The 27,246-nt window shown below is 35.9% G+C and overlaps 5 protein-coding genes across 8 annotated transcripts; 2 read left to right on the top strand and 3 right to left on the bottom strand.

Annotated features, from left to right (window-relative positions):
• The first annotated feature begins 2,659 nt into the window (after window positions 1-2,659).
• LOC109153879 (cyclic nucleotide-gated ion channel 17-like) lies at window positions 2,660-6,991 on the top strand. The gene is made up of 7 exons (XM_019301766.1): window positions 2,660-2,897; window positions 3,345-3,900; window positions 4,075-4,287; window positions 4,414-4,718; window positions 5,425-5,536; window positions 5,638-5,874; window positions 5,986-6,991. The coding sequence occupies exons 1-7, from the start codon at window positions 2,875-2,877 to the stop codon at window positions 6,727-6,729; spliced, it is 2,190 nt and encodes a 729-aa protein (XP_019157311.1). The 5' UTR covers window positions 2,660-2,874; the 3' UTR covers window positions 6,730-6,991.
• A 100-nt stretch (window positions 6,992-7,091) lies between these two features.
• LOC109153880 (preprotein translocase subunit SCY1, chloroplastic) lies at window positions 7,092-11,329 on the bottom strand. Its single transcript, XM_019301767.1, has 8 exons — window positions 11,020-11,329; window positions 9,429-9,586; window positions 8,947-9,332; window positions 8,554-8,853; window positions 8,379-8,468; window positions 8,003-8,126; window positions 7,707-7,870; window positions 7,092-7,500 (listed from the first exon to the last, which is right to left on the bottom strand). Exons 1-8 carry the CDS (start codon window positions 11,175-11,177, stop codon window positions 7,270-7,272), a joined length of 1,611 nt encoding a protein of 536 aa, XP_019157312.1. The 5' UTR covers window positions 11,178-11,329; the 3' UTR covers window positions 7,092-7,269.
• Window positions 11,330-12,401: 1,072 nt separating this feature from the next.
• Window positions 12,402-27,030, bottom strand: LOC109153887. 4 transcript variants are annotated; one of them, XM_019301784.1, is made up of 10 exons: window positions 27,027-27,030; window positions 17,270-17,274; window positions 14,216-14,345; window positions 14,036-14,122; window positions 13,782-13,909; window positions 13,556-13,652; window positions 13,400-13,477; window positions 13,093-13,318; window positions 12,721-12,944; window positions 12,403-12,610 (listed from the first exon to the last, which is right to left on the bottom strand). In XM_019301784.1, exons 3-10 carry the CDS (start codon window positions 14,318-14,320, stop codon window positions 12,587-12,589), a joined length of 969 nt encoding a protein of 322 aa, XP_019157329.1. In that variant the 5' UTR covers window positions 14,321-14,345; window positions 17,270-17,274; window positions 27,027-27,030; the 3' UTR covers window positions 12,403-12,586. The 4 variants fall into 4 exon arrangements, with proteins under 4 accessions (XP_019157327.1, XP_019157329.1, XP_019157330.1 ...); XM_019301785.1 differs by lacking the exons at window positions 17,270-17,274; window positions 27,027-27,030 and adding exons at window positions 14,521-14,574; window positions 14,763-14,768; XM_019301782.1 differs by lacking the exons at window positions 17,270-17,274; window positions 27,027-27,030 and adding an exon at window positions 14,521-14,666 and having other exon boundaries at window positions 12,402-12,610.
• LOC109153888 lies at window positions 15,369-16,787 on the top strand. The gene is made up of 2 exons (XM_019301786.1): window positions 15,369-15,951; window positions 16,093-16,787. The coding sequence occupies exons 1-2, from the start codon at window positions 15,434-15,436 to the stop codon at window positions 16,481-16,483; spliced, it is 909 nt and encodes a 302-aa protein (XP_019157331.1). The 5' UTR covers window positions 15,369-15,433; the 3' UTR covers window positions 16,484-16,787.
• LOC109153886 (pentatricopeptide repeat-containing protein At4g20770-like) lies at window positions 18,523-25,493 on the bottom strand. The gene is made up of 2 exons (XM_019301780.1): window positions 25,227-25,493; window positions 18,523-21,123 (listed from the first exon to the last, which is right to left on the bottom strand). The coding sequence occupies exons 1-2, from the start codon at window positions 25,440-25,442 to the stop codon at window positions 18,991-18,993; spliced, it is 2,349 nt and encodes a 782-aa protein (XP_019157325.1). The 5' UTR covers window positions 25,443-25,493; the 3' UTR covers window positions 18,523-18,990.
• Window positions 27,031-27,246: the final 216 nt, after the last annotated feature.

Genomic DNA, 27,246 nt, shown 5'->3' with positions numbered 1-27,246 from the left:
ATAGTTTGGCAATTTAACCTCTATTAATACCACTATTGTAGCCCGCCTAAGCACTAGGTGTCCAAAAATCGGCCGGGCGCCTAGGCGGCGAAATTGGTCAAAATCGGCCGAGTCGGTCGATTTCATCCGATTTCGTCTAGTCCAGCCGTCCGTAGACTAGTTTGATACTTTGAATCTTTGGAGGATTGAAGTATTTGAGTATTTCATATTTGAGTATTTTTATTTTTTAATATTGTTTAGATGTTTTTTTTTTTTTGAAAACTTATTATTTTTTTTTTATAAGGAAGGGGGATACCCTACATATACACACTATTGCCTCAACTGAGGTTCAAACCTTACACCTCCCACTTAGGGGAGCAACCCGATACCAGTGGACCACAAGCCACTTGGTTTTGAAAACTTATTTTGATGTTATGACTTATGAATTATCATTATTTCATTTATTTGGATGTGTTATTTGATTGAATGTTGAAAACGGTCTCATTAAAATTGTCAAACTGCAAACCTGCCACTATTTTTTTTGCGCTCGACTAGCGCCTACTGCAACCATGATTAATACACAATGTAGTCCTCGGATATAATAGTTTTATCAAGTTAGCCTTCGACTATAATAGTTTTATTCAATTTAGTCAGTGACTATATATAGTCATTGATTCTAATAGTCGAGTACTGAATTAGGTAAAATCATTAAAGTCGATATCCTATTTATGGACAAATCGTCGTTTACGATTAAATCGAGAAAAATAATTATAGTGAAATATTAAATTGGTTATTAACTCATACAATATTAAAAACAACAACTAACAAGTAGGTATGAAAAATGACTAGAAGTTAATGACCTATAATGCTACAACTTTTAATTATAGTTGTAAGTTTATGACTAAAAAGTTTATTTGGATACCGCTCATCTTAAATTGAGATGGAGGGTGAAATTAATGTAAAAAAAAAAAAAAAAAAAAAAAAGAGCTAACTACCTAAAAATTTGTCCAATTTTATCTTCCCCTAGAATATATAGCATAAAATGCACCAATTACCCTAAATATGTTTGTTTGTTGCCATCTTCTTCTCCGGTTTCTTTAACGAGTTTAATTTACCAATAAAATCAAATTAAAATAAATTAAATATACTCTTTTTTGTGCTAAATACCTTGAAGTCAAACGACATAATTGTGACTCTCCTAAATGAGAGGTCACAAATTTGAATCTCAAGTAGTACTATTTTTATTCTTTTTATTATTAAAATGATATTGTATAAAAATTAGAAACACATAAATACATAACTACTTTACACCTAATTTTTTGTTTTAAATTTTAAATTTTAAATGTACCATACTCAAATTATAATGGAGTTAATTAATTGTGTTTCGTTGACAAATGCAAGAAAACTATGGTGACGTATTTTATTTGACAAATGCAAGAGAGTAAAATATAATAAAGGGAAAACAATATTTTTAGGCCTAAAATTGTTTCACTTTTAAAATTTTAATTATTGTTAATTGATTTAAACATATATAGTCCCTTGATTGTCTATTATGTTGCATTTTCAGTCTTTAGTATTATATAATTATCAAACTCTATTAATAAATTAAATTATTTTTATGAAGTTATTTTTGTCATTTAAATCAATATTCATAGTTAAAGTTTCATTATCTTATTTGAGTTTGACAATTATATATTTACTAGTATTTTCTATGCGCGATGTGCAAAAATATATGTCAAACAACTAACAAATCCTTACTAATTAAAATCTATATGAAATCAAACTTATGTATTATATTAATCCAGTATATAGTGTCTACAAATATTATATCATTAAAGAATATAAGAAAATATATGATAGATTGGTAACAATAATGAAAAAAGATAACGGAAGTTATAACGGTTGTGGTATTTTTTTCTAAAAAATTATATAGTACAACTCTAGAAACACAATATACAAAAGAGTTAATACCCAAAATGGTCCCTCGACTATGCCATAATTACCAATTTGGTCCTCAACTATCATTCTTACCCAATTAAGTCTTCAACTATGTAACTTTTACTCAATTAAGTCCTCAACTATACAATTCTTACCCAATTGACAGTCAACAAACAGTCAAATTGACAAAGGACTAAATTGGGTAAAAATTGTATAGTTGAGGACTTAATTGGGTAAGAATGATAGTCGAGGACCAAATTGGTAATTACGACATAGTCGAGGACTATTTTGGGTATTAACTCTATACAAAATGATTTGCACTAAAAACATGGACATATATTAGCGATATAACTTTGATTGAGACCTGTTATGTTTTTAGATAACACTAGTGACTAAAAATGCAGCATTATACAACAATAGAGACTAAAAATATGACATTATAAATAATTAAATGACTAAATTTATTTAAATTAATTTAAAAAATTAAAATTTTAAAAGTAAAATAATTCATGGATTAAAAATGTTATTTTACTTGTAAAAAAAAAATTAAAGACAAAAATAAACAAGTCAAAAATAAAAATTGCGGGTCAAGCAGCAGCAATCCCCAAATGGCCAAATGTTTGACTACACTACAAACCTCCTCTAAATCCTCCTTAATATGCAAACTGTGGTCAAACATATGTCATATGATGTCTTAATATATTAATCAAAACTAATTACTCCAATAATTTATCCAAATATTTAATCCAGACAAACAAAAACACATGAAATTCTCACTGTCACTCTGCCTTCTCCCTGCAAATCTGGGAAAAAAAAAAGTTTCCTTAACACAACCAAGAATGTTTCGCTTGTAGTTTATGATTAAAGGGCACTATAGGTATTTTACCTTCCGTCAGTTTCTCTTTCTCTTTAGCTGCCTGCAGACTTTTCCAAAACCCATTTCACACGGGGTTGGACATGAAGAAAGAGAAGTTTGTGAGGTATGTTGATGTCTTGTAATGGACTTGTTATTGATTTTTGTTGTTAGTAGTGTTCTCTTTTTGATTGCTATGTAATGGAAAAAGAAATTGGAAGTGGAGGGGAGAAAAGAAAGGAACTTGGAAACTTGAAAGATCGATTCTTGGTTTTGTTGAGCTTAAAGAGGAGAAACTTTTAGGCTTGGAAGTAACCCCCAAAAAAAATCAGAATTTTATGTACCCATTACTTGGTTTTCAATGTTTTTCTTTTTGATTGGTTGCTTTGGAGCTGAAGATTTCTAGTGCTCCGTAGAAAGGATTGATACAGCAAAGTGACGTTCTAATATCAAAATTAGATTTCTAGCCCTTTTTTTGTTGGAAATTTTAATTCCATTTATACCCTGTTATGCTGCAATTAAGCTAAGGCTTTTACTAATTTTAGGCTCATTTTTTGGTAACTTAAATGTTTAGGTTCTACTCCAACGGAAAACAGCAAAAACCCATTTTATGGGGAGGAGAAGCTGAATCTTCAAGTTTAGAGAAATCATCTTCTGAGTATAGGTTTTCATCATCCTGGTTGAACCCCGGCAGAAAACATAAAATCACAGAAACCCTTAAGTTTGGGAGGCCTAAGGTGTACCCTGAGAACCATGAGCCATGGAGAAAGCGGATTCTTGATCCGGGTAGTGACATTGTGCTGAAGTGGAATTGGGTTTTCATTATATCTTGCTTGTTGGCATTGTTTGTCGACCCATTGTATTTTTTTATGCCTATTATTGGAGGAACTAAGGATCTAAGTTGTGTGAGGACTGACTTGAATTTGCGAATTGTGGTCACAATTTTCCGCACTATTGCTGATTTTTTCTATCTGTTGCACGTGATCATTAAGTTTAGAACTGCTTATGTTGCCCCCAATACTCGGGTATTTGGTAGAGGTGAGCTTGTCATGGATCCTAAGGAGATTGCTCGGAGATATCTAAGATCTGATTTCTTCATTGATCTGATCGCAACCTTACCTCTCCCACAGGTAACCTGCTTTTGTCTTGAAAGAACTACTGCACTCACTGCAGGCCATAACTATACTATTATCGCATGCTTTCATGTCTTATGCCATATTTATGTTTGCATATTCTTCTGTTTTTTGTACTTGCGCTTTGAGCTTCTTGTTCAGATCATTACTAATTATTGGTACTCCTCACAGATTGTCATCTGGTTCATTATACCAGCAACAAGAAGTCAACATGCATACCATAATAATAATGCCCTCGCACTGATTGTCCTGATTCAGTATATTCCCAGGTTATATCTTATTTTCCCACTAAGTTCGCAGATCATTAAAGCAACTGGAGTTGTCACAAAAACTGCTTGGGCAGGGGCTGCATATAATCTACTTCTCTATATGTTGGCTAGCCATGTATGTAACTCTAGCAATGTCCTCTTTTTTCAAATTTTTTATATTCGAAACAATATTATAGTTATCGTATCTTACAGTTTCCTCCCGTTATTCTTTTCCATATGACAGTAAGATTTGTATCTTCAGGTCTTTGGGGCAGCATGGTATTTGTTGTCAGTTGATCGATACACATCTTGCTGGAAATCAATTTGCAGAGATGAAAAGAATTCCACGAACTGTGTATCTCGGTACTTGGATTGTGATACTTTTGAACTTGATGCTCGCAAGACCTGGGCTAACATTACTAGTGTGTTCAAAAATTGTGATCCCGATGGAGATAGCACTACTTTCAAATATGGCATATTTGAAAATGCTGTTACAAAAGATGTTGTCTCCTCAAGTTTTCTTGAGAAATACTTCTATTGCTTGTGGTGGGGATTACAGAACCTGAGGTATTTCTCATTTGCACATACAATGATAATACCAATTGTGCTTCTACTAAGTTACAGTGGTAGTATAGTCTGTCTAAGTAATAAGTATGCTTTAGTTATTCAATAAAAGGGGTTTCAGAAGTTTGTTGAAGTACCCTTAATTTACAGTGAGGGGAAACTTAACTTTAGAGTGCCTTAATTAACATTAGACAATACTCCGTATAATTCAATTTAAACAGTATTTATGTGATTTCGTCCAGTCACTTTTATATATAGCAAACATGTTATTGTTATCTTGACCTTCTAAATGATATTCTATATGATTTTTTTTTTTCTTTTAAAACAAAATTCTAATGGCATAAGTTCAAAATACTTAAGATTTCACATTCATTGTATGCCATGAGCTGGTCCTTGCTTTTGCTCGTGTCAAATTATGTGGATGTGCTGATATCAAAGCTAACTATTAGCTTAAAACAGAAAATATGAGTTCTGGTTATTTAAAAGTTATGCTTTAGTGTGCCATAGGTCTCTTATATTGTGAGATTTGCATTTGGTTGCTGATTATCTAATCATCATTTTGGTCAAATGAGTAAAGTTGGAATTTTTGTGAAGGGCATTGCAATTGTTGTCTACTAGGAGATATGTTAAATGTCTTCTTGAACCATTTGTTTACTGGCTGTTTAGATGAAAGGAGTTTATGGATTTTCACAAGCCTCTCTTGTTTCAGTTCTTATGGGCAGAATTTGTCAACAACCACATTTATCGGAGAGACATCTTTTGCCATAGTTATTGCAATTTTTGGCCTCGTTTTATTTGCACATCTTATTGGTAATATGCAGGTAAATGTTTCTGTTATCCTTTTTTAACTTCCACAACTATGTTCTTTCTAGTTATGATCTATTGAAGGAATTTGCCTTGATTTTTTTGGGTGGGTACATAGACATACCTGCAATCTATGACAGTGAGGCTCGAGGAATGGAGACTTAAGCGAAGAGACACTGAAGAGTGGATGCAACATCGACAACTCCCAGAAGACTTGAGAAGGCGTGTTCGACGTTTTGTTCAATGTAAATGGGTTGCAACTCGGGGAGTAGATGAAGAAGCAATTTTGCATGGCCTACCTGCTGATCTTCGTCGTGACATTCAACGACATCTATGCCTGGACCTTGTTCGACGTGTATGAGTTTCACTTAAAAAAAGCTTAACATTACAGGAATTGAACTGATCTCCCGTTTCTGATGTGCTAATGTCATTTCTTTTTCTTGTCCAAAATACAATTTCCATCCAGGTACCATTTTTCTCTCAGATGGATGATCAGTTACTCGATGCTATATGTGAACGTATAGTCTCGTGCTTGAGCACAGAGGGTACTTACATTGTTCGGGAGGGTGATCCTGTCACGGAGATGCTATTCATCATTAGAGGGAGGCTCGAGAGTTCTACGACAAATGGAGGGCGGACCGGTTTCTTCAATTCCATTATGTTGAGACCTGGAGATTTTTGCGGGGAGGAGCTCCTTGCTTGGGCTTTGCACCCAAAATCTACTGTCAACTTGCCTTCCTCAACCAGGACAGTGAGAGCACTGGTTGAAGTGGAAGCCTTTGCATTGAGAGCTGAAGATCTCAAGTTCGTTGCTAACCAGTTTAGGCGACTCCACAGCAAGAAGCTGCAGCATACATTCCGGTTCTACTCTCACCATTGGAGAACATGGGCAGCGTGCTTCATACAGGCCGCTTGGCGACGACACAAGCGAAGAATGATGGCAAAAGATCTTGCTAGGATGGAATCCTTTGCTTTAAATGAAAGAACGGAAGAGAGTGAGCGAGGAGGCGAGGAACAGGAGGAGGAGGATACTAGTACTTCTCCCACCTCAAACCAGTCCCTGACAAAGTTAAATCTCGGTGTCACGATATTGGCTTCAAGATTTGCTGCAAACACTAGGAGAGGAGCTCAGAAGATCAAAGATGTCGGTTTGCCTAAACTACAAAAACCCGAAGAGCCTGACTTTTCAGCAGAGGCGGATGACGACTAGCAACTGTTGGTTTCAGTAGCAAAGGCTAACTTTTTATGTGATGCATTCTGGTAATATGAATGATAATTTCATAGTTTTGAGCAAACATGTATCAACAAGAAGTTGTGTAAATGAGAAACAAGAAAGTGGGGGAATGGAGATTTTTCTGCAAACTGAAACACCATGATGATGATGATAATTCCTTCTATAATGTTAATGTTGAAGAGACGACACCTGTATCCTGTAACAGCTCTGTTAAATTATCTACAAAGTATTCAACAAAGTTGTTGAGAGCATGTAAGTTATGGGACTTGGATATTCTCACTTTCTTTGATGAAAGACTGAACTGTTCTTTGTTCTTGATATTAATATGTACTCACTCATGTACAAATCTAATATAAATGATAATAAAACCTAAACCAAGAAACAGTTTGAGTTTGAGTTAAATACACAAATCCAGATGAACTCAAACTGGATTGCCCACCGAAGAAGTCGTCTTTAATCAAATCAAATGCAGTTTTTTACTGCATTCGGACTTTAAACTGAAGTGGTTAGGATCTACTATGGTACATACTTGTCAATGTCATAAAATTCAATGTTCTTGTACTTCTGGGATATAATCTCTGCCTGAACTTTGCGTGCTGTGTCCGTGGCACAGCCAACAAGAATGAGAACTGATGTGCCCGCAAATCCTCGAAAAGCAGTCAGGTGTGTTGCTTGTTCAATCACAGCAGGACCAGCAGCAAGAACAGCCAAAAATACAGAACCGAGAACTGATATCCGGCTAAGAACCTATAGTAGTAATTCCAGTGTGAAAGCATCCGTTAACATGCCAAACATAATAGAATCAGAATTAGGCCTAGTTCATAACATAATTGTAGTTATTAGATATAAAACATTTAATGCACAATTCTTTATTTTTTTAGCATATATACATGAAATAGAAGAAATGAAGTACAATATTGCTAAAACAATTCAAAGAAAGAGAAGGAAGTTACCATTTTGATGAATGCAGCTGTACTCTTTCCTGGTCGGACAAGTGGAATTGAAGCACCTTGTCGCTTCAACTGTTCACTCATGTCGTCAGGGTCCAGTTGCAGGAATGTGTAATAGTAATTAAAGAAGGCAATCAATAGTACATTTGTTGGGAGATAGAAAGAACCTAAGAAAGCATACTTGGTTAGTTATAGACTTCCAAGGATTTAAGCATGCATTTTATCGACATTGTCACAGAACTGCAAGAACTAATTTCAATTCTGCCAGAAACGCAGTGACACTCAGTCATTATACTCACCGCCAGGGTTTAAGGCAACTGCCACATTTCTTAGCACCCCAACGCCAGTGAATCGTGCCAGAGTGCCAGGAATAGCCAATGATGATGTAGAGAAGATAATTGGCATAACTCCTGAACTATTTACCTGCTCAACAATAACACCTAACACAATCAATTTTCTGTTAAGTCAAGTCTAACCCTAGAATTTTATATAAAATTATAATAGGATCATCAACAAAAATGATACCTAGCTAGTTCCTAAAGAGCACGACACACACTGGCTAACAAGGAGAAATGTTATAATCGTAAAGGTACCAATTACTATTACATGATTAAAGATGGATGGATCATTGTGACTTCATATTAGAAGCATGGTATAAGAAGAAGTCATACTAACTTTAAAGGGTAAGTAAGCAGATTTTTGAAGGCCTCCAGTCTTGCTAGTATATCTTGAGGCATAGTTAAGTGGAATTTTCCTCTCTGCTTCCTGTAACACTTGATAGCATTAGTGTGTTGCTCTCTATGTATTCAAATTCAAAATACTACTGTATAAAAAAGAATATAACACTTACCTGTACGTAAACTATGCTAAGGACTAAAAGGGCGAAGGAAACAATGATGCCAACGAGCCCAACATAGTTTCCATCTTGATATGCCTGTGCAACTGTCCTACCAAAGGATGCTGGCAAGTAGGAGATGATATTTGTGAAGATCAAAAGAGATGTACCATTTCCTAGTTTTAAATCGGATATTCGCTCCCCAATGTACGTCGTAAATACTGAACCAAGAGTCAACAGAACAACAGTAGAAAGAACCCACTGAGTACTAAAGTCATCGACATAAGGGCGAAGATATAGTGCTTGGCCGATTGCCTGCCAGAGCAAAATAAAAGTGTATGTAAAAGAATTGACACTACATGCATGCATGGAATACATTATCCATATAAGAAAAAGTAACTTCATTACCTGTACAATGGCAAACCCTACAGATGCATAGCGGGTATACTGAAGCACTTTCTTTCTTCCAGCTTCACCTTCTCTTTTCTGAAGTTCTTGCAACTTGGGATAGATTTGACCAAGAAGCTGAAACACAATCTGTGCATTGATGAAAGGAACAATACCAAGGGAGCATATTCCAAGTCTACCAATACCGCCTCCAGAAAATGAATCCAAAGTGCTCAATATACTATTCTCATCTAAATTTCCAACAAATGCATCCCTATTTACGCCACCCAGCGGTACATATATACCAACTCGTGACAAGGCCAAATAACCCAAGAGCTTGAGAAATTTTCCCGGTAATGGGCCTTTGAAGAAGTCCCCAAAATCAATACTAGTGTCCTCAATTGCAGCTGCCAAAGTCAAAAAGTCCTAATAAAGGCCTATGAGCTGTGGGGTAGTACAAAACATAGAAATATAACACGCTAAATACAAGGCTAAAAACAGACCTGCAACTCTTCTTGCTGATGAATTTTTCTCTTTTCTGGTACCTGAGGTACTCTCAAATGCTTTCAACACAAACCCCACTGCACTTTCCCAGGCAGTGTTTAGATGTGATGATCTGCTTGAATTGATTCCCAATGGGTCAAATACTGAATTATCAGAGCTGGAGATAGAAAGCAACAATCAGTATTCAGTAGAAGCTTGTATCAAGGTTATAGAAAATAAATAAAAATTAGATTTCTAAGACAAATCATCATCAACAAAATTTATTTTTTAATTTTTATTTTTCAAAAAAAAAATTAAAAAAAAAAAATCACCAAACTCCTTTCCCATCCTCAAGGCCTCAACATCAGAGAGACAGTTGAAAATCTGGCCAAACTACTTTGACTTATATTGGTGTTTAATTTGATGTTAGTCTTTAATCTTTTCTTTTAAAAAAAAAATGGTATTAGATTTTATTTTGGTTTTAATCAAAGAAAACCAATAAAAACCAATTAAACCAAACTACTCTTTGTCTCTATATGCACAACTATTGATGTTTGCCTAGTTGTATTCATGGGTTTATGAAAACTTGGACCTTTTAGTGGAAACTACAAATCAATAAAGCCGATCTACATAAAGTTACTAAATTCCATTTGGCTAAAAAATTGGTTAATGAAGATTGGGGGATACAAATTTGGTCGAATCAAACCAAATACAACTTTAATTTGACCAAACTGCACATTTGCTAATTAGATTTTTTTGGATGAGATAATTTAAGCAAAATTAACCGACAGTCAGTGGTACCAACCAAAGAACACCCCTAGATAACAGTTTATTAGGGAAGGCTTACAAATGCTCATTGTCCTCTCAGCATAAACCATAAAGAAAAACGACGATTTGGTAGGTAAAACATGAACAATTTTCGTTAGATCATCAACCATTCTCTTTTTCTTCAAACTATTTAGCTTTGATGTACTCATTTTGCTACTTCAAGGATAAAATCTCAAGAACTATCTAGGGTTGCCCCATGTTCTCATACATTCCATGACTTCAATGCAATCAACGAATTTTCCAACAAAATGACCTTAGTTTCTAAAATATTTTCATTAACTCTTTCTCATAGAAAATAAGTATATGCAGATAACATGGTCCAAATATATCTTCCATAGGATGGTGCCATTAAATGAGTTTCCTTCACATCATTGATGTTTGGAAAGAATGAACTAACTCGGACAATTAGATTGCTGATTAAATAATCATCATTTATGTAGATATTTAGCATTGCCAATTGGGACCATATAAAATTAGATTCTTTCTCAACTTATTTTGTCACAGTTAAAATCCCAGTTAGACACCAAACTAAATCCAGAAATTTATAACCAAAAAAAAAAAAAAAATGAAAATTCCCTAAGACTAACAGCAGATAAGCATTTCCGGATTCCAACCCAGTACAGCTAATCATAAACACCTTCCCTAAAAGTAGTAAATCAGCTGGCAAACACAGCCTTGTGATTGTAAACAATAAGAAATATAATCTTGAAATTTAAGGACATTTGGGATGCCCAAAAAACCATTTTGGTTGTTTGTTGATTAAGATAAGATTGGTTTAATTACCTGGTTATGGGATTCCATGATTGGTGAGTGAGAGAAGGGTTTCCGTGGAGACGGACGCTGCTGGCTCTGCAAATGAGGGTGTTTCGGTTGGTCCTTGGAGTGTTGAAGGCGGCGAAGCAGTGAGACAGAGAAGAAACTTCTCTCACCGTTATCAACATTGTTATCCTCCTAGCCCAGGAACACAAACACCCACCAAACTAGGAAGACTGTGCGTGTGGAGGGGAGACCTTAGGATGTCGTGGCTTTGCACTCACTGCCACCGCTAACTGGATGTTTAACTTCAAATCAATTTTTATATGATTTAATTTTAAAATGTATAAATTCTAAATATATATATATTAATAAAAACATATATAAACAAATACTAAATATTCATATTCATAATAATACTAATAATAAATATGATATCTACCATGTAGTGTTATGGCACCTCTGTAACTCAGGTTCACATTTGAACCTATATATATATATATATATATATATATATATATATATATATATATATATATATTATAGTTCTTATTGTAGACCATTGAACACTTGTGAGTAGTAGATGAGTCTATATAACCATTCTATCTATTTTGTTTTAGACTATGTGGTTAATTGAACACTTGTAAGTAAAACCTTTTTGCCTATTTTGTTTTATTTGTATTCAGACCAAAGCTAACTTAGATTCTATGGGTGGAATTTTTTTTTGATAATTTTGTTCATATGATCTTGTATTTTACTGATTTCCATATTGGGACTAAAATGAAACGAAAGTTTCATGCTCGGTTTTAAAGAACCGGAAATGCAATTGGATTGTAAAAGTTACAATTCAAATATTGACGTGACTTTAAAAAAAAAAAAATGAATTGAAGTATCGGTTTGGATTTCAGATGACTTGTTGTGGGCGGAAATTCATTCGACCTAATAGTCTAATACTTGTCATTTTCAAGTTAAAAAAAAAAAAAAATTCATTAAAACAAGTCCGAAGACAAAGCATTACAAATGATAGGTGGAGGACTATGAAACCATTCAGAACAACCAAGCGGTTTGCCTAGCTAACAAATGTGCAATCCGGTTCGCTGTCGAGATACAAACACACTAGAGAAACTACTCAACAGATTTTTGATATCCTTAATAATCAAATGAAAGGAATAAACTCCCCGGTAAGAATTTAAGCATTGACCACCTGTAGGGAGTTTGTCTCTAACAAGAATGTTATCTAAACTTTTGGCCTTAACCCAGCTCAACACTTCCCTGATAACTACAGCTTCTTCTTCTTCCACTGGACATTCATTTTCAAGTTAAATCAAGAATGGTGTGGGCAGAGAGAGGATTATTGGATGGAGTTGTCCTCTTCAGTCTTCAACAAATTAATTTATGTAAGCCATGCTGGTAGAAGTGTCTATTTATTATGCAAATCTACTCATTTAGTCGTTTACAATACAAATTAATAAATGCAGGTAGGCAGCAATTAGCATCACATATTCACATACACAAACTCATCAAATCACATCACTCTTCCACCACTCACACACATACCGCCTTCTTCAACCAACTGCGGAACGCCATCTTTACTTCATTAATTAGGCTGAAACACTACATGCTGGAAAACACAACACAACACTCATATTATATATATATATATATATAGCAAAAATGATTGATAGTCCTAAAGCATTCACCAAATTAATTATATATGTAATATGTTGTTACCTTGATCTGAGTTCTATTGTATGTATATGTGATATGAACTAATCCATCACTTGCTTGGATCACAGCTGGATAAGAGAACTCCATCCCTGATGTATCCTCTAATGTTGCAACATCATGCCACGACTCCCCATCATCTTCAGAAACTGCAACTTTCAGAACACCCCTCGAGATTGTGTTGTAAGCTACCAACACTCGACCATCCTTCAGTTTAACACCATCAATTCCTGATCCATCATTATCACACAAACTTCAATTAAGCACCAACTCAATCTCTCATTTTCCTTTCAACTATCAGAGCAAACTTTACGATCACAGATCTCTTCACCTATTCTAATCATAACAAACTCAACTTTAAAAACCATTGATAATAACCTGAATTCGGGTTTGGCAATTCAGTGGGCTTTGCATAATCCCAGTTATAACCACCATCGTGGGACTCAGACATGCAAATTTTATCAATGCCAGTAAACGATCTCAGTAAAACCCGCAAACTCCCTCTGGCAGTCTGGTAAGGAACAGGTTGGATCACGCTTAGACTGTTATTCTTAATGTATATTGGTCCATACTTTCTCCATGTTCTGCCAGAATCACCCGTCATCTGTAGTTTACAGAAATTGAGCCAACTGTCCTGTCCAAATCTTAACATACACGTTAAAAGTATGTTGTTTACAGGTAATACCTCCATCCATGCTCCCCATGAATTCCAACTCTCAACAGAAGATCCACAAAGCAAGGTTCCACTTTCCAGTAACAGAGGCTGGAATAAGAAGCAATTGCAACTTATTGTAACCATAATCATAAGGGAATAAAAAATGTTTGAACGAACCGCTCATACCTTGTTCTTTATTGGTCCTAGTATACCAGGGGGGAGCTGTTCTCTCTCATTCCATGTCACACCGCCATCATAAGATCGCTTCATGCATCCGCTCCAACTGTGTTCATCAAACATATCTAACTCTAGCTCATACATTTCATTTGCAATCTTGATTCTTGAACACGTGATACCATACCCAACTGTTTAAGCCACAATTGAAATTGCTGAGCTAAAATATTACATTTACCTTTGAACATTTGTCCCAATCTTATAGAACAGAAGCAATTCACTGGAAGGAAGCTTGAACAGTACAGGATTCCACATTGAAACATTCAGTTCATCATCAGCTACAATAGGGGGGTGCCAATTCCCATCCTGCTCAAACCATATCCATAAACTAACTTGTGAAGTGAAAATTTGATTATACGATCTAAATTGGCTACATTGTAGTGAAGTTATGATGAGAGGGTAGGAAATGAACCACATATATAAAAAGATGACCTTGTAAGTTTGTGCCCAGATTTTGACATCAGGAGCCCCCTCAACTGAACCACCAAAATAAGCCACCAAGAAATGATCTTTATTGACCTAAAAGCATAATAACAAAATATCAGTGGGAATCTGATTCAGTTGTTTACGAATTGGTATAGAATGCAGTATGCAGGCAGAGCTTGGAGCAACCTCGACTATAGTGGAAGCATGACAATTATTGAAGGGAGCTGAATTGGCAGCAAATGTGAACTCCTCAACTACTGGCACCCAAGTGCTACTATCCCCATTCTTCATTTTTGATATTCTTCTTCCTATTTCCCTGTATCATATATATATTTTGCAGATTAGAGATATTTAGGAAATGGGATTCAAAGGGTTTATGGAAATCATATTATAGCTAGTGTCTCAATAAGTAAAGATATGAGAACATTCTTCTCCAGTTCTAGTCAAAGCACCCCGTTGACACGCCAAGAAAAGTAGTGCGCGGGTCTTACGAGGAGCCCAGATGCAATTTCAAGCTACAATTCACCCCCAAAGTGCTTCTAAACCTAGAAAAAGATTCGAGTATGAAGAATGACACCAGAAAAGGCCACAAAAAGCCACAAAGTTTTTTCAGCTCAGCCATCAAACTAATTTCCACAAATAAAATCACATCAAGCTAAACAACTTTCACAAATCCTTGCTTTACTTTCCACACTAGAGAGAATATTCAAAATAACAATGAAATCAAATGTACCCAATTATCAAGATTCAAGACTCAAGACGACTTGTGAAAACAAACTGCGGGAATTCTCTCTCTCTCTCTCTCAGAAATATAGTTTAATACGGAGTATAATCCTAATTTTTAAGGTCACACTTTGTAAAATTGTAATTCTATGATAATATTTATTTTATATTTTTTTAATTATTATTATATAATAATATTTTAATTTTATTCACTTTTTTATTTCAATTCTCAGTTATTAGATTCATATATTTATTAAATATAATGTAATTTAAATTTATATTTTATTTTTCCCCACCAAATTATAATGTTAACTAACTCAGCTCTTCTATAAAATTGTATTTATTGAGCTTGATAATGATATTTGGATTTTAACTATATTTATGACAAGTGGCATGAATATTAAACTCTTATTTCTTCCTTCACTGTAACCATTATCAACCTTCTTCACATGCTATTTGCGTTAATTAAAAATTACTTAGTTGAAATGAATGCTTGTTTTGAACGAAATGTGTGTTAATTTTTAATTCAAATGGTATAATTTGTTGTTTTTTTTTTCTTTTAAATAAATAAAATATATAGTATATTGATACTTGACAAAAGACTGGTGTGATGTTAAAGGAGAAGAAGATAAGGCGCAGTTAAAGATGAAATAAAAGCTGAGGGTGTAGGGTTTATCGAAAATGGCTGTTTCATTCGCCTCAAACACCATTCTGCAATATGCCAATCTTTCCCAAATCAAGCTACATTACAATCTTTTCTCTACTGCCGAAAGAAGAAATACTATTTTCCAAAAAGCTCCACCCCGAAGCTTGAAATTCACAGTTAGAAATCAGGGGTTTGCTCTGAATAAGGAGGAGATTTCTTCCGATTTTGATTGGGATGAACTAGACCAAGAAGAAGAAGAAGAAGAAGAAGAAGATGAGGGCTCACCATGGGAAGGTGCTGTGGTTTACCGAAGAAATCCTTCGGTTTCGCACTTGGAGTATTGCACCACCCTAGAAAGGCTTGGCCTTGGGAAGCTTTCCACTAAGGTTTCTAAGTCTCGCGCTTCGGTGATGGGAATCAGGGTTACCAAAGACGTCAAGGATTACCCGGAAGGGACGCCGGTGCTGGTTTCACTCGATGTAACCACCAAGAAGCACAAGGTGATCAGGCTCGATGGGATTATCCGAACAGTCATTACTCTTGATTGCAACAGGTAGGTACTGTAATTTGCTTTTCCTTCTTCTCTTTATTTACATTTTCTGATTCCGCAGAAAAAAATAAAAAAATAATAAAGATTGAATTTTTTGTTCTTCTGTTCATGGATAATTTGAAGTAATGCATAATCTGTTTGAAGGTGTGGTGAACCAGCTCCTGAAACTATTTTTTCTAACTTCTCACTCTTGCTGAGTGAAGAACCCATTAAGGAAGCAGACACCCTGGACATGGGTACAATGTTTGGATCCAAGAATTTTGAAGCAGTAGAGGAAGATGACGACGATTCTATGATTGATATTGAAGATCAACTTTATTTTCCTTTGGAAAACAGAACCATTGACATCTCAAAGAATATAAGAGACTTGGTGCACATAGAAATCAGTCTTGATGCCATCTGTGATCCCCAATGCAAGGGTTTATGTTTGAGATGTGGTACAAATCTCAATATTCAGAGCTGCAAGTGTGTTGAACAAAATGTGGAGGCAAAAGGTTTTAGTCCTCTTGGTGGTCTGAGAAACAAAATGCAATGATTATGATGATCATAGTGGAATTCATGTATGTATGTATGTATGTATGTTTCTATATAAGACTACTACATACATTCATTCTTTGTGTAACACTGCTGTTTAACAAATAACAAGCACCCATTTCGATCACGAATGTAATCTATTGAGTAAGGGGGTAGCACTTGCACTTATGGTTGTTCACCTTTCGTCTCCTCTTGATAGCATATTGAAATATGTACTACACTTTAACTAGATTTTAAGCTATTTGTGAGAACACAAATTTATTATGTTATATTGATCCTCAACAAATACAAATGTTCTTCTCCAATATGCCTTTCCACACCTACAACGTTTTAATTAATAATAGATACAGGGGCATCTAGTAGCCATGCATAGTAAAAATCCATCAACAAAATAAAGGCCTTCTGGAAAAAGAGATAAGGGACTGTCAAACGTCAATGAGTGGCCATGGAAAAATTAAACAAAGAAACACATTTCTCCATAAAAATCAAGGCAAATTCATTCAATAGAAAGGACATAGTTGTGGAAGTTAAAAAAGGATGACAGAAACATTTACCTGCGTATTCCCAATAAGATGTGCGAATAAAACGAGGCCCAAAATGGCAAAGGATGTCTCTCCGATAAATGTGGTTGTTGACAAATTCTGCTCATAAGAACTGAAACAAGAGAGGCTTGTGAAAATCCATAAACTCCTTTCATCTAAACAGCCAGTAAACAGCCAGCCAGTTCAAGAAGGATTGATTCCATAAAAAAATACCATCCTAAGCTAAAGCAACAGCATGAAGTAACCTAGACTAGATTATGGACACCAAACATCTTAATATGCTGGTTTTCATTAAAGAAGATTTACAGTTTATTCCATCATTTTAAAGATGAGATGAAGTAGTATATAACATAGCAAAGTTCAGCAGCTGCAGTCATTTTTAAATTTTGATTAGTGGTAATCAAAGCCATCCTGCAATAGTCATACAGTTATTCATGCATTAAAAAATAAACTATATTAAAATAAAATAAAATAAAAATTCAAAGCCCCAAAATATCAATCAATTTAGGGGTTCCATACTCCATTAGCAGTACATATTTTGTACTTTTCTCAACCCTCATCATAACAAATGAAAATTAAAATGATTTTTGTTTCTGGCCCTAATTTTCCAATTAGCTGGATCTTGACATCCATTATCAAAATATATTTTCCTGGAAAGTTCTCACAGGAGAAAGATGCAATGCAAATCATTTTACAGAAGGAGCATGAAGTAAATAACACAGCGATAGAGTCAGCAATTTTTGTGAGTTCTATGTACTCTTAAAATAGACACTGTTAAATTTCAAATTTCCAGAATAATTTTGAAACATATTATTATCTACCGTGCCTATATAGTATATACTGACTATGGTAATTAAATGCGTAACTGTCTTTGAAAACATTTGTTCCTAATAATTATCTGTTGCTGCTATTGCTTTATGACATAAATTTGCATATAGTACACTAATTAGATCCCTAGGGTGTGCATCATCATAAGTATGATTAGTACCAAATAATTTCAGGCTTTTCAGCTTCAACACTAGCTTGTATCTTTGCTAAAATGTATATTTGAATTGCTATTTTCACTTTTTTTTTTAATCTAAAAATATAATTAAAACAGATACATAATGGAGCATCCAGCAAAAATAAAAATTAAAAAAATTAAAAAAAAAAAAAAAAAAGTATGAGAAAGCCTTCATAAAAATAAAAATAAAGCTTATTCTGCAGATTGCTACTAGTATCAGAATTCTAAATATGAAATTGGAATGATTCTGGGAAAACTAGTATTGCCACTGTACAGATGGAACTGTATTTTAAAAAGAATGGTATATACTTCTTGCACAAAGATGCCTCTTGAAGCTTGACATATCATTTATTTTTGCTGAAATTTCTTTTCTTGAATGAGTTGAATCTTAATTATTTCTCCATTAACAAATCTCCTAGCAGACAACAACTGCAGTGCCCTTCACAAAAATTCCAACTTTACTCATTTGACCAAAATGATGATTAGACAAGCAGCAACCAAATGCAAATCTCACAATATAAGAGACCTATGGCACACTAAAGCATAACTTTTAAATAACCAGAACTCATATTTTCTGTTTTAAGCTAATAGTTAGCTTTGATGCACATCCACATAATTTGACACAGAGCAAAAGCAAGGGCCAGCTCATGGCATACAATGAATGTTATGTTAAGACATCCAGCCATACCTCACGCTAAACCGGAACACCTCTTTCCTTTGTTGGCCAAGGTTTCTTATCATCACCAATTGGAAGAGGATGGCTCGCTACATTTGATGTTATTAAGACATCTAGGCATACTCCACTCCAACCTAATTCTAATTCTCTTGGCTTCCGCTCAAAAAGATGAGACCAATGCAAACCAACCCAATTGTGGATGAAACACTAGAAAATGCCCACATCAATTATCTTTGAATGCAACAACTAGTTTTACCATTCTCCTGTTTCATTAATGTGAAGACACATTATAAGCCCCCCCCCCCCCCCCCCCCATTTTCTTCAATTCCATTCTGATTTTCAACCCAGCTAAAACCGGAATCCTTGACTACCTTCCCTTCAACCATCATTTCTCTAACACCCTTTGATTCATCCCATCTTCCCAGAGATGAATACACATTTGCTAGAAGCACGTAAGGGGCAGAATTCTCTGGATCCAACCGGAAAAGCTCTGCTGCAGCTCTTCTTGCTAAACTTACATTCATATGAACCCTACATGTACTAAGCAATACCTCCCATATAATTGGGTCATCTTTGTATGGCATCTTATTTAGAAGTTCTTCCACTTCATCAAACCGACCTGCACGACCCAAACAATCGATAATACAAGTGTAATGATCAACCAGTGGCTCCACTCCATATTCTAGCTCCATTAAGTGGAAAATTCTTATCCCCCGATCTACCAATCCTGAATGGGTACAAGCAGTTAACACAGCAATAAATGTTACACCATCAGGCTTATTTCCTGTTTCAATCATCTGCTCATATAAGAAAATAGCTTTATCTCCACACCCATTCTGTGCATACCCATGTATCATCTCATTCCAGGTAATAGTGTTTTTACAGGGCATCATGTCAAAGCAAAGACGGGCCCCATCTATATCACCACATTTAGAATACATATTGATCAGAGCACTTCCCACAACAACATCATTCGCATATCCACCTCTAGCTATCATGCCATGAACCTGAGTCCCCAATGCAAGGGAAGATAATCTTGCACAACTACTGAGTACAGTTGCATAAGAGAATTCACTAGGTGGCATTCCCATCTGTAGCATTTCCTTAAAGAAGGAAAATGCTTCTTTGTCCAATGAATTAAGGTTCAAACCCGAGATCATAGAATTCCAACATACTATATCTAACTGAGGCAATCTCTTAAATATACATTTTGCCACTTTTACCCAACCACATTTTGAGTACATGCCAATAAGACTGCTAGCTACATATATGTCACCTGGAACATCATTTTTAAATGAGGCAGCATGAATCTGCTTCCCATATTCCAAAAGTGCTATTTCTGCACAGGATGTGAGTATGATAGCCAAAGTGGTTCGATCAGGTCGCTCATTTTGAAACTGCATTTTCCTGAAAAGGTTTATGGCTTCACAGTGATCCCCATTCTGTGAGTAGCCTGAAAGCATAGCATTCCATGAGCTCAAGCTTGGGCATGCCATTCTCTCAAATAGCCAACACCCAGCTTCAACATCCCCGGATTTGACACAAGCTGCCAGCATATTAATATAAGTAACCTCATCAGGTTCATAACCACAACTCTGCATCTTTTCCATGTATTCCATTGCTCTTTTCTTTTCATAGTTCTGGCCAAATCCGCCTATCATAATATTCCAAGAAACAGTACTAACTTCAGGCAGGTCCCCAAAAAGTACTTCAGCACTGCCCATATCCTTGTTTTTCACATACATGTCAAGTAACGAGTTACACAAGCGAAGATCACTTTCAAATCCAAGTTTAACAACAAGACTGTGGACTTGTTTCCCAGGCACATTACACATATACCAAGCATTAATGTCATCAATAACAAAGTCCCCGCCATCACCTTTAGCACAAACTCTGAGAACACTGGACAATGAAACAGAATCAATCCTAAACCCATTCCGCTGCATCAACCTAAACATGTTAAAAGCCTCTTCGACTTGATCAATCTCAACCAACCCCGACATCATTGCTGTGAAGGAAACCTCATTACGCTCTGGAAAATCTCCAAACACCTTGATTGCATCCCCACCACATCCACATTTTACATACATACTTAACAATGCATTTCCAACGTAGACATTTTTGTCAAGACCATATTTTACAGCCAAACCATGACTCACTCTCCCAAACTCCTTACCCCTCAACCCACCACAAGCACTCAAAACGCTCGCCAAGGTGATATGAGTTGGCTCAAAACCACCTGAATTCATCATATTGTAAACCTCCAAGGCTTTGCTTTCATACCCATTTCGAGCTAAAGCGCTAATCATAGTGTTCCACGACACACTATTCCTCTCAGGCATTTTAACAAACAGTTCGGTAGCATGCTCTAACTGGCCAGCTTTACAGTGGGCAGTCAGCATCGCATGCCAAGAGTATATGTTGTTGAATAATTGTAACAAGATGCGCAGCAGCTTCAGTTGGAACAGCGGCAATAATAATAATAATCGCAGCAGGTTCGAAAATCAACAATAACAATAATGTTAGGCAGCTTTGGTTTCACAAAGCAACAATAATAAAATGTTAGGCAGCTTTGGTTTCACAAAGCAACAATAATAAAATGTTAGGCAGCTTTGGTTTGTAATAGAATCGCTGCTTCAAAGAAAGGACGTGCGACGATGCTGCTGTGCGAATAAACCAGAAAGAAATTCGAACAGGTTGTATAGAATTTTGCTAGAATTATATATGTGTCGTGTATGTTATACACTTCCTTAAAAGCATTTGCGACCAGGGTGTCGCTGCTTTCGACAGGAAAACACAGAATCACAAGAACATGTATTTTAAGAATTCTCAGGTAATCTCTTCTTTCAGTGCCCTTGATGTTATGAAGCAGTGGGTTTATATACTAGTTGTATGAAAACCACTCCTCCATTACAAGCCAAATGAGTCCTACAAAGAGGGAGAGCAAGAGAAGGATCTCCACTAATCATCCACACACACCTCACGTTTCTGTACATAGTGTGCGGACAAGGTGGTCAAACATCCTTAAAATTAGGAGTTAAAAAAATGTGCGGACCACTGACAGCCTCTTTCCATAATGTAGAATCTACTGAGCGCATAGCTTCTTGAAAGGTTTTTGGTTCTTCCTCTAGGACCAATTGACATATGAACTGGTCACAAATCTCATTTATGTCTTTCAATTCTGTTAAGTATGTTATGAACTTAGAACCAAAATTTTTCTCTATTCTAGCTCTTTTACTCCTTCTTGGTTCCTCAGTAGGGTTTGAGAAACTCGGAAAAGAGTCCGTAGAATTCTGTTGAAGGCTAACATCAGATGCGGGATAAGGTGATTTCATAGGAAAAACAGTTTCAAAGAAAATAGCATCTCTAGCTTCACACATTGTACGATTTTCTAAGTACATGAATCTATATGCAGCACTGTTCTCAGCATACCCAACAAAGATGGCATCCGTCGTTTTAGGTCCCAAGTTGGGCCTTTTGAAGGACGGTAGACCTACTTTTGCTAAGCAGCCCCATACTCTTAGGTAACTAAGGTTTGGGGCATGCCCCTTCCAAAGTTCATAGGGTGTTTTATCAAACCCTTTGTGCGGTACTCTATTTAGAATGTGGTTTGCTGTTATAGCAGCTTCCCCCCACAAAGAGTCCGGAGCACCTGAACTGATTAGCATTGCATTAATCATCTCTTTGAGAGTTCGGTTTTTTCTCTCAGCAATGCCATTTTGTTGGGGAGTGTACGGTGCAGTAACTTCATGTATAATGCCAGAACTTTCACATAGTATTTTAAGAGAATTTGATTCATATTCTCCCCCTCTATCAGAACGAAGCCTTTTTATCTTTTTGTCTAATTGGTTTTCTACTTCATTTTTAAAAACCACAAATTTCTGTTCAGCTTCGTCTTTTGATCTCAATAGATAAAGTTTTGTGAAACGCGAAAAATCATCAATAAACGTAATGTAGTAACGTTTTCCACCTTTACTTTCAGTGGTTTTGAAATCGGCTAAATCCGAGTGAATCAGTTCTAAAATTGATGTTTTTCTATTACATACTGTTGAGAATGAACTTCTAGCAAATTTTGATTCAACACAAATTTCACATTGTGTGCATGCTTCACTTGACAATTTTGGCAACAAATTCATGCTCTTTAGCCTGTTTAAACATTTGGTGCCAACGTGTCCTAATCTATCATGCCAAAGATTTAAAGAAACAACTATATAAGCAGAAGAGGAAGCTTTATTATTGGCAACATTGTTTGAAATGAGATCACATTTAGTAGAGCCTACTCTAGCAACTTGATTTCTAGCTACAGAGGCATCTAACACAAAAAGGCCAGCACGAAAATATCCCTTTCCCAGGTATTTCCCACAGTGAGTCAGAACCAAACGGTCAGACTCGAACACCATTTTTATTCCAGCCTTATTCAATAGGCCTCCGGAAATAAGGTTTCTACGCAGGGAAGGGACATATAGCACATTTTGCAATAACAGAAGCTTTCCAGAATAAAGCATTAACTCAATTTTCCCTCTACCACTTACCTTAGCGATACTGGAGTTTCCCGTAAAAACTTGTTCATCCCCAGTGTTGAGCTCGAGCACCTTGAACAGGTCCTTGTTGTTGCAGAAATGACGGGATGCTCCCGTGTCCACAACCCACTCATCTGGATCTCCAACCATGTTTGCTTCAGTTATTATAGCTGCTACCATTTTGGTACCTTCTGGATTTTCCACCATGTTAGCTTGGTGTTGTTGTCCTTCATTGCTTGGCTTTTGACCAGTTTGGTTTGTTGAGCCTTTCCTGTGATAGCAGTATTTGGCTTTGTGCCCACGTTTTCCACAAACGTAACATTCTGGGTTGTTTTTCCATTTTTTCTGAATTTTACCGTTTTTGACACGGTTATTATTGTTTGGTTTTGAGCCTTTCTTTTGGTTTCTGGCACCTTCCCCAGGCTTTAACCTGTTAGAACTCCCACCCATTTCAACTACATTAGCATTGATATTGTCAGAAAAATTACCAGATTTTTGAACCAGGCGATTTTCTTCCTCTATATTGATTGTGTGGATTAGTTGTTACAGGGTGTGATTCTTGAGTTCATGTTTCGACTTGTTCTTGAAGTCCAGCCACGAGTCAGGTAGTTTATCAACCAAAGCGTCGGTCAAAAAGGCATCATTAACCACAGCCCCTTCAGATGTCATATCAGCCACCAAGTTTTCAAAGTCGTGTACCTGTTCTGTAATCGGCTTGGCATCCGTCATTTTGAAGTGTAGCCAGCGATTCACAGCATATTTTCGTCTTCCAACGTCATCAACGCCATATTTTTCTTTCATCATCCCCCAGATCATTTTTGCAGACTTATGCACTGAAAACATATCAAAAAGTGGATTACTCACCCGTTGGAGAATTAACGCGCGTGCAGTTTTGTTGTCTTTCTCGTATTTTGTACGAGATGCTTGGAGAGTCGTGGACGACTGCTCTGGAGTCGACTTTGCAGCAGTTGAGTCTGCTGAAGTGGCTTGCGTTTCCGTGGTTGTAGCAGTTTTCTCAGTGGACTGCACCACAACCTCAGCAGGCTTCTCAGGATCTTCAAAAATGACATAGTCCACATCTTTGGACTCCAGAAGCATCAAGACTTTACCAGCCCATCTCTTGTAGTTTAAACCGCCCGTGAGAGGTTCAATGGGAGCAACATCAGAGTTGTTGTTCGTCGACTGCGACATAGCTGATCAAATGCTTTTAACTGTTGAATAATTGTAACAAGATGCGCAGCAGCTTCAGTTGGAACAGCGGCAATAATAATAATAATCGCAGCAGGTTCGAAAATCAACAATAACAATAATGTTAGGCAGCTTTGGTTTCACAAAGCAACAATAATAAAATGTTAGGCAGCTTTGGTTTCACAAAGCAACAATAATAAAATGTTAGGCAGCTTTGGTTTGTAATAGAATCGCTGCTTCAAAGAAAGGACGTGCGACGATGCTGCTGTGTGAATAAACCAGAAAGAAATTCGAACAGGTTGTATAGAATTTTGCTAGAATTATATATGTGTCGTGTATGTTATACACTTCCTTAAAAGCATTTGCGACCAGGGTGTCGCTGCTTTCGACAGGAAAACACAGAATCACAAGAACATGTATTTTAAGAATTCTCAGGTAATCTCTTCTTTCAGTGCCCTTGATGTTATGAAGCAGTGGGTTTATATACTAGTTGTATGAAAACCACTCCTCCATTACAAGCCAAATGAGTCCTACAAAGAGGGAGAGCAAGAGAAGGATCTCCACTAATCATCCACACACACCTCACGTTTCTGTACATAGTGTGCGGACAAGGTGGTCAAACATCCTTAAAATTAGGAGTTAAAAAAATGTGCGGACCAAAACTTTGACCCCACCACACCGCGCGGGATCTCCCCTTGTTCCCTCTTTATAATACTTCAAGCCTTTTAAAATAAGTGGTAATTTAAATAGTGGGAGACAGAAAGGTAGATAAGCAATGTGGGACAAAGCCTACTCTTTAAATGTCCCCAACATATGTTAGGTTGAGGCATTTGATCGAACATGTGGCGTGCAGTCCGAGTGAGACCACATTTCGAGTAAAACTCAGTAAGGCGGTTGCTAAGAAAAGTATCGGAAGAGAGGCCAAGTTGGACGATATGGCCATGGAGAAGTTTGCCTGCAACGTGGGCTTTATTATCTATGCAGGTTTGCAAAAGGTCCGCTATATACGATGCGTTCGCCTTGGCTTGCATTATTCTGAATTTCAGATTTTGAGATGCATAGCCACACCATTAAGTTTGTATGGTCAAAGGTTGTACTATACTATTTTATTCATATTACTTCAAAGAAGAAGGCGACGTTAGTCGGCTTCTTCCTCAGTTGAAAATGGCGACGAAGGGTCGCATTCTTTCTCAGAAGAATAAGCGTGATTGTTGCCTTCTCCTTTTCCGGTCATGGAGAACGAGCAATGATCGTTTTTTTTTTCTTTTCCTCTTTTTTACCGAGACAGTCAACGATGGTGGGTGGCTGTCAACGGTGACCTACATGCTAAGTCATTGAAATTTTACCGGTAACACGTTGGTTAATGGTAAATATGACTTATTTGATTTATTTTAATAAGTTCATGTGTTTAATTGTACATTTTTTAAGTTCTGTAGTTTAAATGCTCTTTTGTATAATGTTTAAGAGTCTATTTGACTATTTTCATTTATTTAATTCTTATTTAAATACGGATGTCTCCTCTGTTCGGTAGACCTGGAAACATGGAACACATCTTCTTCCAGATTAGAAGGAGGCTGCGAAGGTCGCCGGCCGGCCACAAGCAAATAAAAATAAATTTTAAAATATATATATATATTTTTTTTGTTTTATCGGTAACATGTTGGTTACCTGTAAATTAAGTCTAATTGCACAATTTTAAACAGTTAAGTGTGTAATTGATTATTTTTTATATTTGTGGACCTAATTAATTTTTCATCAAAAATTAAATGGTTTATTTGATCCTTTTTCCTAATTTTAATAAACTAGCCCGACATTTACACTAATACATATAAATTTATACATTATTTATTTAATCAATCTATGTTAATTTGGAGGGAAAACTATCAATGCATGAATCTATGTAGTAAATTTATGTACTTATATATTTAAATATTCACAAAAGCAATGTTGGACATATATGTTATAAATTTATACATTTTAAATATTCACAATTTATACATTGATATTTTTCACTCCAAAATTTTCTCTAATATTTTCACCCCATAATATGGCCTAAAATTATTGGTGCTAATCACTTGGGTGAGTGGGTGACTCTATCTTTAGTTAAAAAGGAAGATAATTGTCCAATTAAAAAATGTCATTTAGGGTATTCGTAATGGGTCTCACATTTCCTCCCCACATTGTTGGTTCAACTCCTAGATCACCTTATAATTTTCTTCCACATTTTCTCTCCAATCCTTCTCTTCTTTTCTATCTTTTTTGTGGGTCCTGCTCATTCAAACACCTGCAAATCATTTATTATTTATTCACTTTTCTATAATTAATAATTTAAACTTTATAATTATAATTTTTAATTTTATACTAAAATAATGAAATAATGAAATTTATCGATAATTTTTATTTACCGATAAATGTAAATAATGAAATAAACTATATTCTAATTTATTTAATTTAGTTCAATAAATTAAATAAAAATATGTCTACGTAATTTAAATTAAAATATAAATTTAATACATAAATAAAAATAAATACCATAAATTAAATAAAAAAATTATAGGGGGAACCAAAACTTCTCTCGTCTATGATGCAATCTGAGAAATCGATCGCCAGCCAACGGTCGGAAGAAGACCGGGATTTGCTTGAACGGAGCACGAAGAAGGCTAAGAGATTCGGCAGCAAGGCAGCAAGCCCGTCGCTGATCGCACCAACGGTAATCCAAAGGGACGATGAGATCGTCCAGGAAACGCCGACAGACAGGATGGTGGCGCACTGCTTGACGGTGCCCACGCAGGTGAGTAAGGATGATGGATCTGATTCTCCGCTAACGGTTCCTCT

The sequence above is a fragment of the Ipomoea nil genome, unplaced genomic scaffold (assembly GCF_001879475.1).
Source record: "Ipomoea nil cultivar Tokyo-kokei standard unplaced genomic scaffold, Asagao_1.1 scaffold2555, whole genome shotgun sequence".
Lineage (NCBI taxonomy): Eukaryota > Viridiplantae > Streptophyta > Magnoliopsida > Solanales > Convolvulaceae > Ipomoea > Ipomoea nil.
This window is presented reverse-complemented; position numbering and strand designations above follow the sequence as displayed.

Excerpts from the sequence above, each read along its gene's own strand:
- LOC109153888 (XM_019301786.1), top strand. The coding sequence starts at position 15,434 with ATGGCTGTTTCATTCGCCTCAAACACCATTCTGCAATATGCCAATCTT. Across the intron at positions 15,952-16,092 it reads ATTACTCTTGATTGCAACAG|GTGTGGTGAACCAGCTCCTG; the intron begins GTAGGTACTGTA and ends ATCTGTTTGAAG.
- LOC109153887 (XM_019301782.1), bottom strand. The coding sequence starts at position 14,651 with ATGGCTGAGCTGAAAAAACTTTGTGGCTTTTTGTGGCCTTTTCTGGTG. Across the intron at positions 13,910-14,035 it reads TCTGGGCACAAACTTACAAG|GATGGGAATTGGCACCCCCC; the intron begins GTCATCTTTTTA and ends TGGTTTGAGCAG. Across the intron at positions 13,478-13,555 it reads TAGGACCAATAAAGAACAAG|CCTCTGTTACTGGAAAGTGG; the intron begins GTATGAGCGGTT and ends TTCTTATTCCAG.
- LOC109153879 (XM_019301766.1), top strand. The coding sequence starts at position 2,875 with ATGAAGAAAGAGAAGTTTGTGAG. Across the intron at positions 2,898-3,344 it reads AAGAAAGAGAAGTTTGTGAG|GTTCTACTCCAACGGAAAAC; the intron begins GTATGTTGATGT and ends TTAAATGTTTAG. Across the intron at positions 4,288-4,413 it reads TCTATATGTTGGCTAGCCAT|GTCTTTGGGGCAGCATGGTA; the intron begins GTATGTAACTCT and ends TTGTATCTTCAG.
- LOC109153886 (XM_019301780.1), bottom strand. The coding sequence starts at position 25,442 with ATGCAAGCCAAGGCGAACGCATCGTATATAGCGGACCTTTTGCAAACC. Across the intron at positions 21,124-25,226 it reads ATCAAATGCCTCAACCTAAC|ATATACTCTTGGCATGCGAT; the intron begins ATATGTTGGGGA and ends TTATTCAACAAC.
- LOC109153880 (XM_019301767.1), bottom strand. The coding sequence starts at position 11,177 with ATGTTGATAACGGTGAGAGAAGTTTCTTCTCTGTCTCACTGCTTCGCC. Across the intron at positions 8,469-8,553 it reads TTAGCATAGTTTACGTACAG|GAAGCAGAGAGGAAAATTCC; the intron begins GTAAGTGTTATA and ends CAAGTGTTACAG. Across the intron at positions 7,871-8,002 it reads AGTTGCCTTAAACCCTGGCG|GTTCTTTCTATCTCCCAACA; the intron begins GTGAGTATAATG and ends ATGCTTTCTTAG.